At 45.2% G+C, this 15,271-nt stretch overlaps 4 protein-coding genes across 5 annotated transcripts; 2 read left to right on the forward strand and 2 right to left on the reverse strand.

The window, feature by feature from the left end:
• The first annotated feature begins 109 nt into the window (after positions 1–109).
• Positions 110–3,246, forward strand: LOC131267529 (ovarian-specific serine/threonine-protein kinase Lok). 2 transcript variants are annotated; one of them, XM_058270432.1, is made up of 5 exons: positions 110–392; positions 621–784; positions 855–1,223; positions 1,295–1,475; positions 1,844–3,246. In XM_058270432.1, the coding sequence occupies exons 1-5, from the start codon at positions 200–202 to the stop codon at positions 2,443–2,445; spliced, it is 1,509 nt and encodes a 502-aa protein (XP_058126415.1). In that variant the 5' UTR covers positions 110–199; the 3' UTR covers positions 2,446–3,246. The 2 variants fall into 2 exon arrangements, with proteins under 2 accessions (XP_058126415.1, XP_058126416.1); XM_058270433.1 differs by having other exon boundaries at positions 110–341.
• A 2,358-nt stretch (positions 3,247–5,604) lies between these two features.
• Positions 5,605–7,963, forward strand: LOC131267530 (short/branched chain specific acyl-CoA dehydrogenase, mitochondrial). The gene has a single exon (XM_058270434.1). It carries the CDS (start codon positions 5,717–5,719, stop codon positions 6,995–6,997), a length of 1,281 nt encoding a protein of 426 aa, XP_058126417.1. The 5' UTR covers positions 5,605–5,716; the 3' UTR covers positions 6,998–7,963.
• Positions 7,964–8,249: 286 nt separating this feature from the next.
• Positions 8,250–9,750, reverse strand: LOC131267535 (protein valois). The gene is made up of 3 exons (XM_058270439.1): positions 9,317–9,750; positions 8,699–9,243; positions 8,250–8,628 (listed from the first exon to the last, which is right to left on the reverse strand). Exons 1-3 carry the CDS (start codon positions 9,680–9,682, stop codon positions 8,421–8,423), a joined length of 1,119 nt encoding a protein of 372 aa, XP_058126422.1. The 5' UTR covers positions 9,683–9,750; the 3' UTR covers positions 8,250–8,420.
• Positions 9,751–10,095: 345 nt separating this feature from the next.
• On the reverse strand, positions 10,096–14,486 carry LOC131267533 (RISC-loading complex subunit tarbp2-like). Its single transcript, XM_058270436.1, has 7 exons — positions 14,357–14,486; positions 13,663–13,990; positions 13,445–13,565; positions 13,047–13,365; positions 12,710–12,853; positions 12,380–12,638; positions 10,096–12,293 (listed from the first exon to the last, which is right to left on the reverse strand). The coding sequence occupies exons 2-6, from the start codon at positions 13,982–13,984 to the stop codon at positions 12,390–12,392; spliced, it is 1,155 nt and encodes a 384-aa protein (XP_058126419.1). The 5' UTR covers positions 13,985–13,990; positions 14,357–14,486; the 3' UTR covers positions 10,096–12,293; positions 12,380–12,389.
• Between the last annotated feature and the right edge of the window lie 785 nt (positions 14,487–15,271).

Below are 15,271 nucleotides of genomic sequence, written 5' to 3' on the forward strand. Positions count from 1 at the left end.
TAGTTAACCCAGCACATCATGGTTCCATGAAAATAGTACCATCCCTAGCACTGTAGCAGGCATTGCTTTCAAGGACCAAAATTTCGTTTATCCTTACCAGTTGTGTTCCACGCGCGGCAGAGTGACGGACAGCCAGAAAAAACAGGATACTACTTCAAGAACCAGTAACTCCGCACTACGAGTGGTATCGAGTGCTAAGATGGCCAACAGTGAAGGAATTGATACGTTGCCGGTGACCCAAACACAGCTGTCCCATTATACACAAGACTTGGAGAGTCAACCAGTCGAACCTTTGTGCTATGGCCGGTTACTTGGCAAACTAGTGAAAACCAAAACCCTCGGTACTAAAGCTCCCATGTACTACGTTCCTCGTGCTCCGTCCATTGTTTACGGTACCACTTTTCCGAAGTTTAATCCGATCTCCTCCTTTCACACCTTATCCTGCTGGACTATTCATGGATCACTGTGTTTGACAGACCTGTCCCATAAAACCATCCAAACCTTACGATCGGAAAATCATATCAATTCATGTTGCATGTCGCGTTGAAGCACAGGATTTACGATTTCCTGAAATTCATTTTTTTTTTGAGGTTAACTTTCATTATCATATTCTGTTTCAGATATTTCAAACAGTGAATACCGCGTCGGACGCGACGACAATCAGTGCGATTTGATTTTGAACGAATCGCTTTTGGACAAAAGAGCACTCCTCCACCGTGTGTCGAAGGTTCACTTTGCCATCCAGAAGGATCTGAATGATCTATCCAGCCCCACGTTTATCACCGTGAGTTGTCTGACCATGCATTTCAAACAGCACATCTCTCAGATTGCGATTGACATTCCCCACCTTGCAGGATGCCTCGCGCAACGGGACCTTCGTTAACGGACGACTGATTGGCACAAGGAAGAGAATGGTTCTAAAGCACCTGGACGTAATATCCATCATTAATCCCCATGTGAAGGCTTTCGTATATCACGATCTTTTCCAATACGCAACGCCAGAGGTTAAAGCGAAGGAATTGCGCGACAATTATCACATCGGTAAAAGACTCGGCTCGGGAGCCTGTGGTACGGTGTATTTATTGCATCACACAGTCAGCTGCCAACCCTTTGCCATGAAGCACGTTATAAAGGACCAGATAAGCGAAAGCACCCGTCCCAAATTCCTTAACGATCCCATGCGGGTGATGAATGAAGTTAACATCATGAAAAATCTCAATCATGTAAGTACCTGAAGATCCGTCTAGGCACTTGTTGATAGAAAATTTGAATATTTGATACCTTCTACCCCCAGCCGTGCGTTATTAAAATGCATGATATAGTGGACAAGCCAGATTCGGTTTACATGGTGCTGGAATACATGGAGGGTGGTGATTTGCTTACACGGATCATCAGCAATAAACACCTTACTGAGAAAACGGCCAAATTATTCTTCCTCCAGATGTGCCATGCCGTCAAGTACCTGCACGAGCAAGGTGAGTTATCCGCGTGGAAAAAGCGGTGGCCCTACTATGTCTAATTTTACGCAGTAGCCGATGAGCTTCGGTTTTCGAAACTGGAACTACGGCGTGGATTACTGTGATCCGTTTTTTTTCTAATTCTCTTTTGTCGCTACCTTCGTGTTGAGATAGCTGTCAAATTCTTAAAATTTACAGCCGCAATCCGAAAGGTGCTGCACGAGTTCAGGTATAAATTTCGGTCAATCTTATACAGTTTGTATGTGTTATTGACCTTCGAATTTGATTCTCCTTCTATTCTTTTTATATTGACAAATTAAAGAAACAATTCAAAATATTATTTCCTCGCAGCTGTTTTAAAACATTCTGTTCTCTTCTATTTGCAGGAATTACTCATCGTGATTTAAAACCGGACAATATTCTACTGCAGGACGATCAAGAGTACACCCTGCTTAAGGTATCCGACTTTGGATTAAGCAAGTTTGTGCGAAAGAACTCGGTCATGCGCACATTGTGTGGCACTCCGCTGTACGTTGCCCCAGAAGTGCTGAAAACATCCGGCAAGGGCGCATACACGCGCAAAGTGGACATCTGGAGTTTGGGCGTCGTGTTGTTTACGATGCTAAGCGGCACACTACCCTTTTCGGACGAGTACGGGACCCCCGCAGTGGAGCAAATAAAACGAGGCAAATTTGCCATGCGTCATCCAGCGTGGCGGAAGGTTTCTTCCATGGCCAAGAAGCTCATTTTTGACATCCTGAACGTGAACCCCACGGCACGACCGTCGATCGACACACTGTTGGCGAGTACCTGGTTGCGCGATGAGGAGGTGATTTGCGAAGCGGAGCGACTGATGCAGGTGCCGTTGCGTGCGGGAAAGGTCCCCGTGCCGCTCGTTTCCCGTACCGCTCGGAATACTCCTTCCGACGTAGAGAACAACAACGCTGGCCGCCAAATGGAACCGCCAAGCAAGCGGAAGAAACTATGAAACGCGAAACGGAATGGGACGCTGCGATTAGGTCCGCAGGAAGTACAAATTTCCAGTTCAGGGAACCGTTTTTATATTTATAGTACCGATGGTTTTACAGTTTCGACGGAATCGTCCTTTTTTATATCTGTCGATTGACTTTAACCGAATAACTAAGTGTCATGTTGGATGATTTTTACACGTATACTCTGTGCATTTTGAACTTACATTCCCTGTCGATTCCACGGTACATCATGTGCTTTAACTTACCTGCTACCTAAATAGCGTATGTGAATTCTCTCTGCCAAAGTATTACCCACCCAGTACGGCCAAGGATTCTACAGAGATTCTAGTGGCGTGTTCCATTCCGTTCGCTCTGAACCTGACTCAACGGCTATAAATTCGTGTTAAACTAAATTTTACACATTAAGTTCAGCTTAACGGTAATGCTCTCTCACTATTGTTTCGCACTAATGTACATTACACGTTAACTATTTTTGCCAGGCGCCTTTCGTATACGCGTTAGAAGAAACGGACCTCTGAACTATTATGACCATGACTACAGTCAAGCGACTGAATTTCTTTTTCACAGCATATCGAATTAGTTGAACTTTGAAACTCAAAATAGGTCGTGTGTTTCGCTAACGTTAAGTATTGATTTGATTCAATATCAAAGATTTTATACTTGTTAATAATTGAAAAATCTGGGTAAAGATTTTTGTTTTGCCCCAAGTTAATAGGATTTACGATATACAAGTAACATATTGAAGAGTGAGTGTTTGTCTCTTTTTATAAAAAGAAAATAAATGTGATTGAATTGACTACAAACTAGTGTTGTATAGTTGCTGACTTGCAAGAAAAATGATGATCCATCTCAAACCACAATGTGTTTACATTCGATGCAGTATTATCTTATGTTTATTTTATCTTGCAGTGTTCATACGGCAGCAAGCAAAAATGAAGCCAACGCTGCGCAATGGTTACAACATAAGTAAGACAGTTTTTCGCTGGCTTATTCGAAACTCCCATAGACTCATGCAAAACATCAACCCTTAAATTTATCGGGATATCGAACCATATTAAAGTACACCGAAAACATCGTGCTAAATATTCACCTCATAATGGAAACGGATTGCTTGAGGGAATAGAAACCGGTTCCTGAGATTTTGTTTTCTTCCCCGGTGTCTGACGTCCTTTTAAATAGTGCCGAGCCTCCAATCATGTACGACCCAACGTGTGCTGGTAGTTGTGCAAAAGGAAACACATTTTTCGAACAGTGCGAACTTGCGGACAAAATATGGACAGAAAACGTGCTCCTGTAGCATAAAAAGAGCAACCTGCTAAATTGCTTTTACAATTACTCTAGGTATTTGAGTAAAAAGGAAATGAAAATTTTGTTATTTAAATTCCAGTATTCAAAAAAAAAAAAAGAAAAGGCCAATCGAAACATTTGCCGCGACCGCAAAAGCAAATCGCGCATCTTATCGCGCAACGAGAGGGAACGTACGTTGGTGCTAGAAATTGGTCTCGTGGTGCTAACTGCACCTCATATGGGTGGGGAATGTGTTTGTCCGTCTTTGAACTAGAATCTGCCTCGGAAGCACATTTCGTCCCACGGGGGACGGATAAGGTGAGAGTATCTGTTTGAAAGCGAAATGAAATGTTATTTAATTCAATCAAGCGTATAGCACTCGGCAAAGCGTGGCGGCAACGTTTATCACGAACTTTATTATAGACCGTGTACGGTACTTGCCGTTACCGATTGGCATTGGTTGTGAAATTACATATGCAAACAACGGCAGACCGGTGCAATGCTAATATTTATGTTTGTCGCACGAGATGTTTAATTCATACGGCGGTAGTAACAAATAGTGTATAATAGCAATAGTAATAACAAGTGCAAACCTATTCATCCAGATGTTCTGCTACATTAAGTGTGAAAGGAATCTCTCCAAATAAGTTTGCGATTTATATGTCCAATTTTCCGTACCAATAGCATTCCACTCGAATCATCATGAACGTTCAGATTCAGGATTTGTAATCTACGAACCTTATTGATGGCCGCATCTATGGGCACCGAATCGATTCTTTTAAGAAAGAGTGCCAAAATGCCACGAGTGGTTAAAATTGCTCTAAAATGGGAATCTAAACCCGATAAAGATTGATTTGCATTAATCATGCCATGAAAGACTGCCATGGCAACGAAGACTTTCCTTTCCCTGATACCAATAGTCCTCTTAAACAGGGATACTTTGCAAGGGATAGAATCCATTGCCAAAAGAAAGTCAAAAGTGTTGTGTTGTGATCAAAGTATGCTTATTTTTTATCTCTTCAAAATGTTGTTTTTTATCCCTAGCCTCCCTCTTACCGCGCACTTCGTTCGTAAGATGCTCGCATGATTACATTTGAACCGGCCCGGAACGATCGTTCAAGGTTGGGGCCGATCTGCGCGCACACACGCACACACCTTAGCACAGACCGTCTATCAGCAGCGCTAAATTTCAATCCATCCATTTCCGCCATACCTCGGTCCCCTTATCTTAGCGTGTCGCGGCCGCGACTTTATTTATTTTTTTTTAGTTTTCGGTTGATTGGGGGGTTCAGGCCAACATCATCGTAAAATACCGCGCGTTGTGCTAATGTATGTGTGTTTTGGGATCTTGCTCCTAGCCCTTCCCGGTCCCAACTTGCCCTGCCGGAAGCTAATCTGCGAGCGTGGGTCAACACGCTCGCTGTGGAGCCCCACAGCCGGGCCCACCATCGAATGAGACGGAACGTCGGTACGTTTGTTGCTTTTGCCTCCTGCCCCCCGAGACTGTTTTCCCTTAATATTCTAATCCAGTCGACGACAGCACGTTTGCCAAACGCCGATCAAACGAGCTGTTGTGTGTGCTAGTGTAATCGACAATGACGGAGGAAATGTTAGCGGACGGAGAATGGTCGATTTGAACCGAACCCCCCCAGATTGTGGCGCCTGGGGAACGGATGCGGGGGATGGGGGGTGCTGGAATTATGTCGTCTGTGGTTGGAAGATGCGTAGATGGCAACCTACTCCAGCAGTACACGACCACATTGATGGATGGGGAGCGAGCGCGGTTAGTAACCCGTTTTTGTTTCGCACATAACGGCCGACGTGGTACGAACGACTTGTAAAACGACGGGCCGGTGCGCCAGTTGATTGGTGAACCTGTACGTGGCCGGTTGTAGGTTTCTGCCGCAGAACTCAAATCCCCCGTCCACAGAAGTCCTGCATTGAGTTTGATTGGAAGAGATATCTTCTCCTGCTAGCAAGATGTTCCAGAACGTGCTTCGCCATGCGGTCCGCTCGGTGGCATCGGTTGGTGCCCGTGCCACGGTGGCAACGCCCGGCAGTGCGAGCGCCTACTCGAGCTCCTCGTTCGGTACGGCCCGCGGCCCAACCGGTCCCGTGACCTTCCTCAGCGAGGACGAGATGGTGATGAAGGAGACGGTCGCGAAGCTGGCCCAGGAGCAGATCGCACCGCTCGTGAAGAAGATGGACGAGGAGCACCAGTTCGACCCGTCGGTCGTGCGTGCCCTGTTCGACAACGGGCTGATGGGCATCGAGGTGAACGACGAGTACGGGGGTAGCGCGTGTAACTTCATGACTACCATGCTGGTGGTGGAGGAGCTATCGAAGGTGTGCCCGGCGACGGCCGCCTTCGTCGACATCCACAACACGCTGGTCAACTCGCTCATGATGAAGCTCGGCACGGAGGAGCAGAAGCGCAAGTACCTGCCCAAGCTGAGCCAAGAGTACAGCGGCAGCTTCGCCCTGTCCGAGCCGTCGGCCGGATCGGATGCGTTTTCGCTCAAAACGACCGCCAAGAAGGACGGCAACCACTACGTGCTGAACGGCACCAAGATGTGGATCTCCAACTCGGACCTCTCGGGGGTGTTTCTAATCATGGCGAACGCGAACCCGTCCGCCGGATACCGTGGCATCACCACGTTCATCGTGGAGCGCGAGTACGAGGGCTTTACCGTGGGCAAGCGGGAGAGCAAGCTCGGTATTTGCGCCTCCGGTACCTGCACCCTCCACCTGGACAACGTGCGCGTACCAGAGGAGAACATTCTGGGCGAGTTCGGCAAGGGCTACCAGTACGCGGCCGGTTTCCTCAACGAGGGCCGCATCGGTATCGGTGCGCAGATGATCGGGTTGGCGCAGGGTTGCCTCGATGCCACCATTCCCTACCTGCTCGAGCGCAAGCAGTTCGGCTCGGACCTGTACTCGTTCCAGGGCATGCAGCATCAGATCGCAACGATCGCTACCGAGATCGAAGCCGCCCGGCTGCTGACATACAATGCCGCTCGGCTGCAGGAGGCTGGCGTGCCGTTCCTGAAGCAGGCGGCGATGGCCAAGTACTACGCGTCGGAGGTGGCCCAGCGTACCACGGTCAAGTGCATCGACTGGATGGGCGGTGTCGGCTTCACAAAGGACTTCCCGCAGGAGAAGTTCTATCGCGATTGCAAGATCGGTGCGATCTACGAGGGTACGACCAACATGCAGCTCAGCACGATCGCAAAGGTCATGCGAAAGGAATATCAGTCGTAAAACGACACGGAGCCGGTACAAGGGAAGGTAACGACAGAGTGAAGAACAACCGTGCATTATATACGTGGAAGGAGAGCATAGATGAGAGTTTGGCAAAGATGTCGCGTTACGTAACCCCGTGGAGCTCACGCAATTACTGCGGGCAAACGAGAATATTCCGCTGCAAACGAAAAAAAAACAACGAAAACACTACCACAAACTCGTTTGGCTGTGTTCACAGATAAACTGTGATCGAATGTAAAAAAAAAAAACTCAAGATGGCCTTTGCATCCAAGTAACCGCGAGAAGATTGGAGCGAGTTTGGCGGTTGGCGATTCTTTTTCCCGTCTTCGGTATCGTCTACGCGATTGTGTGCGTAATGATAGTAAAGACTTCTGCGCGATAAGCTGCACCGTACCGCGACATAAGGTTTTGTTTTTGCGTACATTTTGGTAACAAAAATAACACAGGGAAAATAGTGAAGCAGGAGGAACGGAAGAGAGGTGGCAAAATTTTATCACCTGCAAAGATAGTACGCTCTGAAAAAGGGTAATAAGAAAATCCAGCAGTAGGCATAGCTTAAGACGAGCTTTTGCTGCTCATAGCAACGGAGTGTTTAAAGTATGCCGACACGTGAAATTGATGCATTTATTACGATTATGAAAACAATATTATTACTACCATTTAAAAAGTGGCAGGGAAAGGTAGAAGAAGGACGTGAGCAAGGACAAACTTGAAACGACCGGGACTAGGCAGTAGGGACCGCTGAAGCAGTTGTATTCCAAGGGGGGACTATTTCGATGGGACCATTTCGAAAGGGTACGTCTGCTTTTGCTCAATCTAAATCAGCACAAAAAAAAACCTGAAAAAAGGCATGACCTTTAAAACCCTTTGACGATTTAGGCCTCAGCATTTAGTAGTAGTAAGCTGTTAATGTTTCTTTATTTGCGTACGAAATAAAAGATGTCCAGAGATTTATTAGCTAAAGTGTGTTAATTCTTCTTCTTCCGACTGAGTGGGGAGGTTATAATGGGGTGAGAACTGATCGTTGGACGACAATTGAGCAATTGAGACATCATTGGAGTGAATTGGAACGTTCAAGGGAGTGGAAAATAAAAAAAAAATAAAGCTAAAATTCATGTTCATGAATTCATTGAAATTCTTTGTTCAGGTTTACAACTTTTTGTTATTGATTATCAAACTATAACTGTACACTTTTAGTAAACACGAAAAAGCAATAACTTCACCTAAATTAGAGTGTGCCATAGATAAACGGCTAAGTTATTAAAAAACATGTTATGAAAGCTGAACACCCTCTTTCAAATCACCATAATGTACGCAAAAATTATAGTAGCAAAAACCTATCCTAATCCAAAATTCACACTTTGTTTTTTGTTTGAACTTGAGAAACTTACCATCCGATTCATTCAATGTTTAAAGGTGATTAGATCAGCGTATCCAATTCTATGACAACCGATTTAAAGTAACTATCCCATCCAACGAGCCAGCAGCACACAGTCTTATCGGCGGAGTTTTGATCCCACACAATATCCCGCACATAGTTAGAGGCACTCTTTTCCACATGGATTTGTTTGGAATTTTCATCGAAGAATTTAGCCTCCTGTGTATTTCCCAGCACGGCAAAATGTTTCCTGTGTGAGAGAATAACAGAGTGTTGAGTATACCGATAGAACAACGCTGTACATCTTTCGCTTAACCTACCCTTGGAAGGACAATTTGTGCACCTTCCGGTCGAAACAGTCGATCGTCTCAAGGAACACGTTTGGCTGCCGGACATCGATGAAGAAAACACGGCCCGCCTCATCCCCGATCGCCACCAGTCGCTTCCAGTTCGCCTCGTCCGTCCACCGGATGACAGTGAAGGCTGCATCGTGCTTTTCATACAGTGCGGTAGCCGGTTTCGTCTCGCGAAAGTCCCACAGTAGCGCCGACCGGTCTCGGGAACAACTAACCGCCAGGGAGGACTGGGTACTGTCGGTGGCCACATCGGAAATTGGTCCCGAATGAGCATGATGCATTGTGGTCGTCGAATGTAAATCTCCCTCGCTGTAATCCCACAGCTTCAGGCAACCGTCGGTCGAACCGGAAATGGCATGCCGATCTTCGCCGCGGAAAATGTCCAGCACGGTAACCGCACCAATGTGCTCGTTCCGTTTGTCCACCTGATAGAGGGAATATCCTGGCCCACGAACCGGATTACCAGTCGACCAGAGTTCAATCGATCCCCTATCATTTGCTTGCAGGAACTAGGAAAAAACACGACACAGAATGGTGTAACATCGTTTCGTATCACTATTCTCTAGTCAACCATATCCTTACCAGCTCATTGTCCTTGGTGTAGCAAAGTGCCGTTACTGATGCCTCGTTGCGCAGGAAAAAGGACACCTTATCTTCTCGCGGGACATCAGCGGGTAATTCCCAGCCGCATATTTTACTACCCCACTGGCGGCTTGTGTACTGGTTTCCTGCCACTATTACATGGCCCGCACCGTTCGCAGCTACATGATCGAAAAACGGACATAGCTTTGCTTCCGGCACCTCCACGGCCGGAGTTTTTCGGTACTGTATTGAGTTCATGTTCGGGTATTCGGTGTCCTTTGCCAACTCCACCAAGGTATTCGGTGGACGGTAGCAGGCTGGCTCTTGGTACACCGTTACCATATCAACACGACGGCTGTAATCCATATTGAAAACTTTCGGAATGTTTCACTAGAGGAGCAAACTACGCTAGGAAAACTCGTTTGTTGGTGCTTCGTTTCATAAACGTGTTTTCTCCGCGCCTGCAAAACGTAAACAAGCGGTGAAATGTCTAAACAGCGATTATACCGACTACGATTGCGCGCAAAGTTTTACGCCGACCCTATCCATTGTGAGGCGGTACAACATTTGAATCGTACTCGAACGGTTAGGAGTGCACGTGCCAATTATGCTACTTCGCGTACGAATTTCAGGGGTACTCGGACACATTAATTTAGCTGGTTTTATAGCGACTCGTTGCTCTAAATATTCGCATATCGTATCGGTACCTCTGTAATACTTACCAGGAGTAAAACGTGTGGAATAAAACGAACCAAAGTTTGTTCCTTTTTTTTATTTATTTGATCCAATCATAATGATACAACCTCTATACTTTGCACTAAATTAATGCCCATTTCCCTACAAGCCTGGGACCGTTGCCTGCTAGTTACGTTAATTAAAGGATGTGAGTTTTGTTTCCGCCGTTTGCTGTTACTAAACGAGTAGGACTGTTGTCCCACTAATGACTGCGCATGTTTTTGTTTGTTTTTGATTTTGAATGAAGTAACGAGTTCTAACATTTCCAAACGATTGGGCCGATTGGATTGCAAAGCATGATTACAACAAATGATACTCTATCGGAAAACATCGTGCACACCACAAAGGTACTTCTACATGAAGGGCGAACAGAAGTTCCGGAATGACGAAATCGTCGGTTTAATATGCAAAAAAAATTTAAGTTTTATGATTCGATTAGTGATGAGAATAGCAACTCTTTTTAGAGATTGTTTTTCAAACTTTCACACTTATTTCGCCAGATTTTGCGCAATTCATGTAGGAGCAGCTTTTGAAAACAAAAAAAAAATGAAAATTTTAATGCATTTGAGAGGGATTATTCTCGATCTATCAGAGTTAGTAGTGGCACGACACGTATCCTGAATCAAACCGCATTTTTGGCAAGACATGCATTAAATTTCCTTTGCAGAAGAAACCTCGACGGTGGGAAATATGCAATTGCGTCCTGGTCCATTTCACGAATAATGTTGATTCAGATTGCCGGTGTTAGTGATTTTCATAGCGTCCACATAGTTCCTAACGACTGATACCCATTGTTTATGTCCGGTTTGATAAAACGGTTCCAATAATTATGCTTATTCGTTAATTAAAAGCACACACACAACAAAACGTAATAGTAGTCCTAAATTATCTATCGTGTGATGTAGAATTAACCCACTTTTAGTGGAGTGACGGAATTAGATGAGTGCTCTCCATGCTTCTTCTTCTTCTTCTTCACTGGAAAATAAAATCCACTAGTTCCATGCAAAGTATAGCTTGTATGATACGATGACATTCCAGCAGGAATGCTGACGGCGAAGTGAGTCGCTCGAAACCAAACTGGCCCACATTCTACCAACCCGACGAAGACCGCTGTGGTGGTCCCAATGCCGAGTATTAGTTTTGCGTGGCGAGGACGTTGAGATGTACACACATTTTTGCTTCCTCACGTTTGATCAAATGATCAATCTCACATTTGTCGTTAGTTCGGTTTGTTTGTATGTAAACATTGGCCTCATTTCTTTTTTTAGCATTTTGCTTTTCCAATAACTGATTGGTTTGGTTCTGCTCAATATGATTCTATCCACATAAATAACCGGTACAACAAGACAGCGATTGAGTAATTTTTTAAGTTTCCTGATAGCACTATCGTTCCCGATGCATTAATACGTAGCTTCATTTCATACACTTTTCATTATGGTTGTCACTTCCAATTGGTGTGGAAAATTCTATCAGATTGATTTAATACAAGGTTATTTATGTATTCAGAATATATATTAATATATTTATACAGTTACGCAATAAAGTATTCGAGCAAGTCTTTTATGATACATTTGAAAAATAAAACACCTGTATGAAGAGTTTATTGCGCATGAACTGTAAGTATGTTTGTTCAATTTCAATGCTACTTTAAATAGTAACCATTATGATCGTCCCATTTGTTTAATTCAAATCAAAATTTCTATGTAAAAGGTAGAAAATATATAGATAAATTTGAGAAAATAGAAAATGAGTTAGTTGAAATAAAATTATTCAACGTGAAATAAAGACTAGAGCCATACCTCATATTTTCGAGCAAAGTAACTACAATTCAAAGGTTAGAACTGTTAGAAAGCAAGCACAAAAAAACTGTCATTATGTGAGATATGGCTGGTCCTATCATTATCATTATTTTAAATTCCGTTGTGAAATTGGTTCAAAAATGGTGAAGAAAAATGTGTGCCTTACAAAAGAGCATTATATCATCCACACCACGTGAGGTGAATATGCCAGTTATTCTCTTGATGGTCATTTACGCACTTACTTGAACGATATGGGACGTGCGCTGTGTGAGGCAGGGTTTTCGCATACGTTCCAAGAATACCGCGGTAGGCGCATGTGAACGATAAGCCCAAGGTTTCCCCCCGCTTTTTTGTTCTGCTTTCCCCTGCTAGCTAACCATTTTTAGAGCGCCCCCAAATTTTACAACACTGTGTTGCGTCTTGGGCTTAAAATGTACCCATATCTGTTGAGAAAGAAAAGAAAATAAGGAATAGGGCAGTGTTAACACCAACCTGTGATTACACTAACCAGTAAGATTTGTTTCCCTACCATTGTGTACCTAAGATCGCGTCATAATTTTCAGATACTCCAGTGAGTTGCGTGCGGCATGCATTTGCGCGTCCAAGATAGTTTTGCCCGTACCGTGGCAGACGGCAACCGGCAGGGTGGACAGCTGTAACAGACACTGGTACATGCCACTATGCGTCTTCTCATCGATATCCACGTAAGTTACCTCGAAGCGTTGCTCGTTAGCGATCTCGTCCAGCAGGGCTTTGAAATTGATACTCCTATCGCTCAGGCTAGTTTGCTACAGAAGGGAACGAAAACGTAAGCCAAAGCGATATGTACGGATGCGGGGCAAAACACTGGGGTGCGCACCTTTAGTTTAGTCAACGTTTCGCCACTGCGAGACTTGAGCGCTTTGTGGAAGTGGGAAACCTTTTGGCTATGGGCGGTCGTGAGGCTCGGTATGCCGGCATCTTTTAGGCCGGCAAAGCGTCCACCAATTCCTGTGGGGCGTAGCTAGAGTACAGAAGAAAACCACACCAGAAATTATAGAAACGGATGTCGCCGTGAACCGGAAGCTTTTAGGGCCGCTGCCTTTGTTTTCCGCCAGTATTCTAGGTACGCCACACCGGGGAGGAAGCGTAATACCGCCAAAAGGAAAACCTTCCTGGGTAGGGCGAAACGCTAGCTAGCCGTGCACCATGCTTACCTCTTCGTTGCCATCGTCGTCGAGCAGCTGCATTGTTTGACTCGGTTCTAGCGGCTGATCCTGCAGGCGCTGCCACATCTTCTGTGCCGCCTGACGTTTGGCGATCTTTTTACTCTTACCCTCACCGACCTCATGGTATTTTAACACGACGCATGCTATCGTGAACTGGCGCTCGTGCGGCAGACCTTCCTCCATTTCCATCTCGTACAATGGCGGGGGCCAGCGGCGTGCCATACACATCTCCTGGAGCCAACCGATCGGATTGCCCGATGGCTCCTCTTCTCCGCCGGGTGTGTTAGTGTTATGATTGGTAAGGTTCCTTCGAAAGAGTTAAGATTTTGAATGTGGTAATCACGTGGGGAGTTGAACACACTGAACACTATAACAAAATTACATACTCTTGCGTAACGCTTATATGTCCCCCGGCCAAATCGTGGAAGTTCGATCCAGCCAGCTTATCGATCAGCGCCCGGGCAGCCGCATGTTTAGCCTCCTTTTTAGATTTTCCAGTACCCATAGCTTTCACCAGGACGGGAGGGATAGCAGAAAACGAAAACAAAGAAAATGTCCATCAATACCAAACCACAGTACGTTTCTGCAACAGCGTCTAATGTACCATCCTTGTCCTGATACGAAACACGATAACGGAACGTGGGTTCGTGTACGGCTCCCTCCACCTGGATCAAGTCATACTGCGGTGTGATGCCGCGGCGACTCAGCAGCTCCTGCAACACCGATATCGGCGTTTTCATATTGTTTGTTGTCAGCTCCATCTTTAAAGCTTCCTCGAGCGGGACCGAAAGTCCCGTAGCAAGGGCTATCTTTTTACTGCGACCCTTTTTCACACCGGCTGTTGGTGGTGGCCGGCTTATTGGTGGTTCCGTAAGTTGCTGCGGCAAGTGTTGATTATGATCGATAAGTGAATTCATATTCATCATTAATGTCTGCAAGAGGAAAAAAGGGTATTAGACATGGACTGCACTGGAGGAACCGGTCCAGCGTCCGAGGATGGTTTTCTTCTAATGGCTATCATGTTCCGGTTATTTCCATATGCAACTTTATTTATAATAGTGATTTATTCTGTGCGAATTTTAACTCTTCGATTTCCTTCTTCCTCGCCGCAATCTAAGTATCTCGCTATTTATAGATCTAACGGCAGAAGTAATATTTGATCTGGAAGTGGGGTACACCGGGCACCGAAATCTTGCAGCTGCCACTAGGAAATCTATCCCGAGCACACGCAGGACCCTAACATTCACGTCGAGACGATGTGCAACAACATTGAAACACCTGTTCGCTTGAAAAATTACCTCAATTTCAAACCACAGAACGGTGTAAAATGTAGCGCCAATCAAAATAAAGTCACAAAATAATACTTTACAATTTTACTTTTTAGAATCGTATGTGAAAAATCGAGCGAACGCAACGCGAGCTTCACAAAGTTCCGGCCGTCAAAGATCTGTCATGGTATTTTTTTTCCTGTGCCTAGTGATTGTTTTATTAGAATTGGCAGTGAAAAACATATGCTGGATTTTGTAAATAGTTCCAGTTCGGCGTCGCATCAGAGCGGATGGTTAGCAGTGCTCAAGTTTCCTGAAAGGGTTAGCGGAAAAGTAAGGTTACGGCACGACCGCGTGGTCACCCCGAGCTGGAGCTCAGGTCAGAAAAATCCTAGCTGCCGCACATCTCGTTCTGTTTGAGTCAATCAAGCGGACCACGAGTTCTTGTGTCCTGACAACGGAAGGAATTATCCCTCCCGTGGCCGGCGGGTGGACATATGGCTATTATTAGCCGGTCCTAAAGGACGAGCCCCTTCATAGGAGTTCGGACAGAGTCGGTACGCCTCTGATTACGAGTAAGGGAACAAACGTTCGACTTAGCGTAGGAGGATATACCCCGACTCGCATAGCGAAAGAAGAAGAAGAAGAAGGATTTTGTAAATGTAGAACACAGAGTTTATTTTGTTTTTCTAATTGATATAAAATATTTATCATTTCGGTTGTATGTTATGTTTGTCATATGTTTTGTGTACCATTAGAAAGTGCGCCATGTGCATGTTTTATTATCATTAAGAAAATCAGCAACCATTAGGCAGCAAATACGATGTAAACAAAAGTCTGTCATCGACACTGCTCTCCACACTTTTGTGTAGCAGTTTCTCATTACCTCCTCGACCGTGCGATAGGAACAGCGTTTGCTAAATGCGAATTACGTTGAGGCGAAGT

The sequence above is a fragment of the Anopheles coustani genome, chromosome 2 (assembly GCF_943734705.1).
Source record: "Anopheles coustani chromosome 2, idAnoCousDA_361_x.2, whole genome shotgun sequence".
Taxonomy (NCBI): Eukaryota; Metazoa; Arthropoda; class Insecta; order Diptera; family Culicidae; genus Anopheles; species Anopheles coustani.

Excerpts from the sequence above, each read along its gene's own strand:
- LOC131267530 (XM_058270434.1), top strand. The coding sequence starts at position 5,717 with ATGTTCCAGAACGTGCTTCGCCATGCGGTCCGCTCGGTGGCATCGGTT.
- LOC131267535 (XM_058270439.1), bottom strand. The coding sequence starts at position 9,682 with ATGGATTACAGCCGTCGTGTTGATATGGTAACGGTGTACCAAGAGCCA. Across the intron at positions 9,244-9,316 it reads ACACCAAGGACAATGAGCTG|TTCCTGCAAGCAAATGATAG; the intron begins GTAAGGATATGG and ends GTTTTTTCCTAG. Across the intron at positions 8,629-8,698 it reads CACAAATTGTCCTTCCAAGG|GAAACATTTTGCCGTGCTGG; the intron begins GTAGGTTAAGCG and ends TCTCTCACACAG.
- LOC131267533 (XM_058270436.1), bottom strand. The coding sequence starts at position 13,984 with ATGATGAATATGAATTCACTTATCGATCATAATCAACACTTGCCGCAG. Across the intron at positions 13,366-13,444 it reads CATATAAGCGTTACGCAAGA|GAACCTTACCAATCATAACA; the intron begins GTATGTAATTTT and ends ACTCTTTCGAAG. Across the intron at positions 12,639-12,709 it reads AAACGTTGACTAAACTAAAG|CAAACTAGCCTGAGCGATAG; the intron begins GTGCGCACCCCA and ends TCCCTTCTGTAG.
- LOC131267529 (XM_058270432.1), top strand. The coding sequence starts at position 200 with ATGGCCAACAGTGAAGGAATTGATACGTTGCCGGTGACCCAAACACAG. Across the intron at positions 785-854 it reads CCAGCCCCACGTTTATCACC|GATGCCTCGCGCAACGGGAC; the intron begins GTGAGTTGTCTG and ends CCCACCTTGCAG. Across the intron at positions 1,224-1,294 it reads TCATGAAAAATCTCAATCAT|CCGTGCGTTATTAAAATGCA; the intron begins GTAAGTACCTGA and ends TTCTACCCCCAG.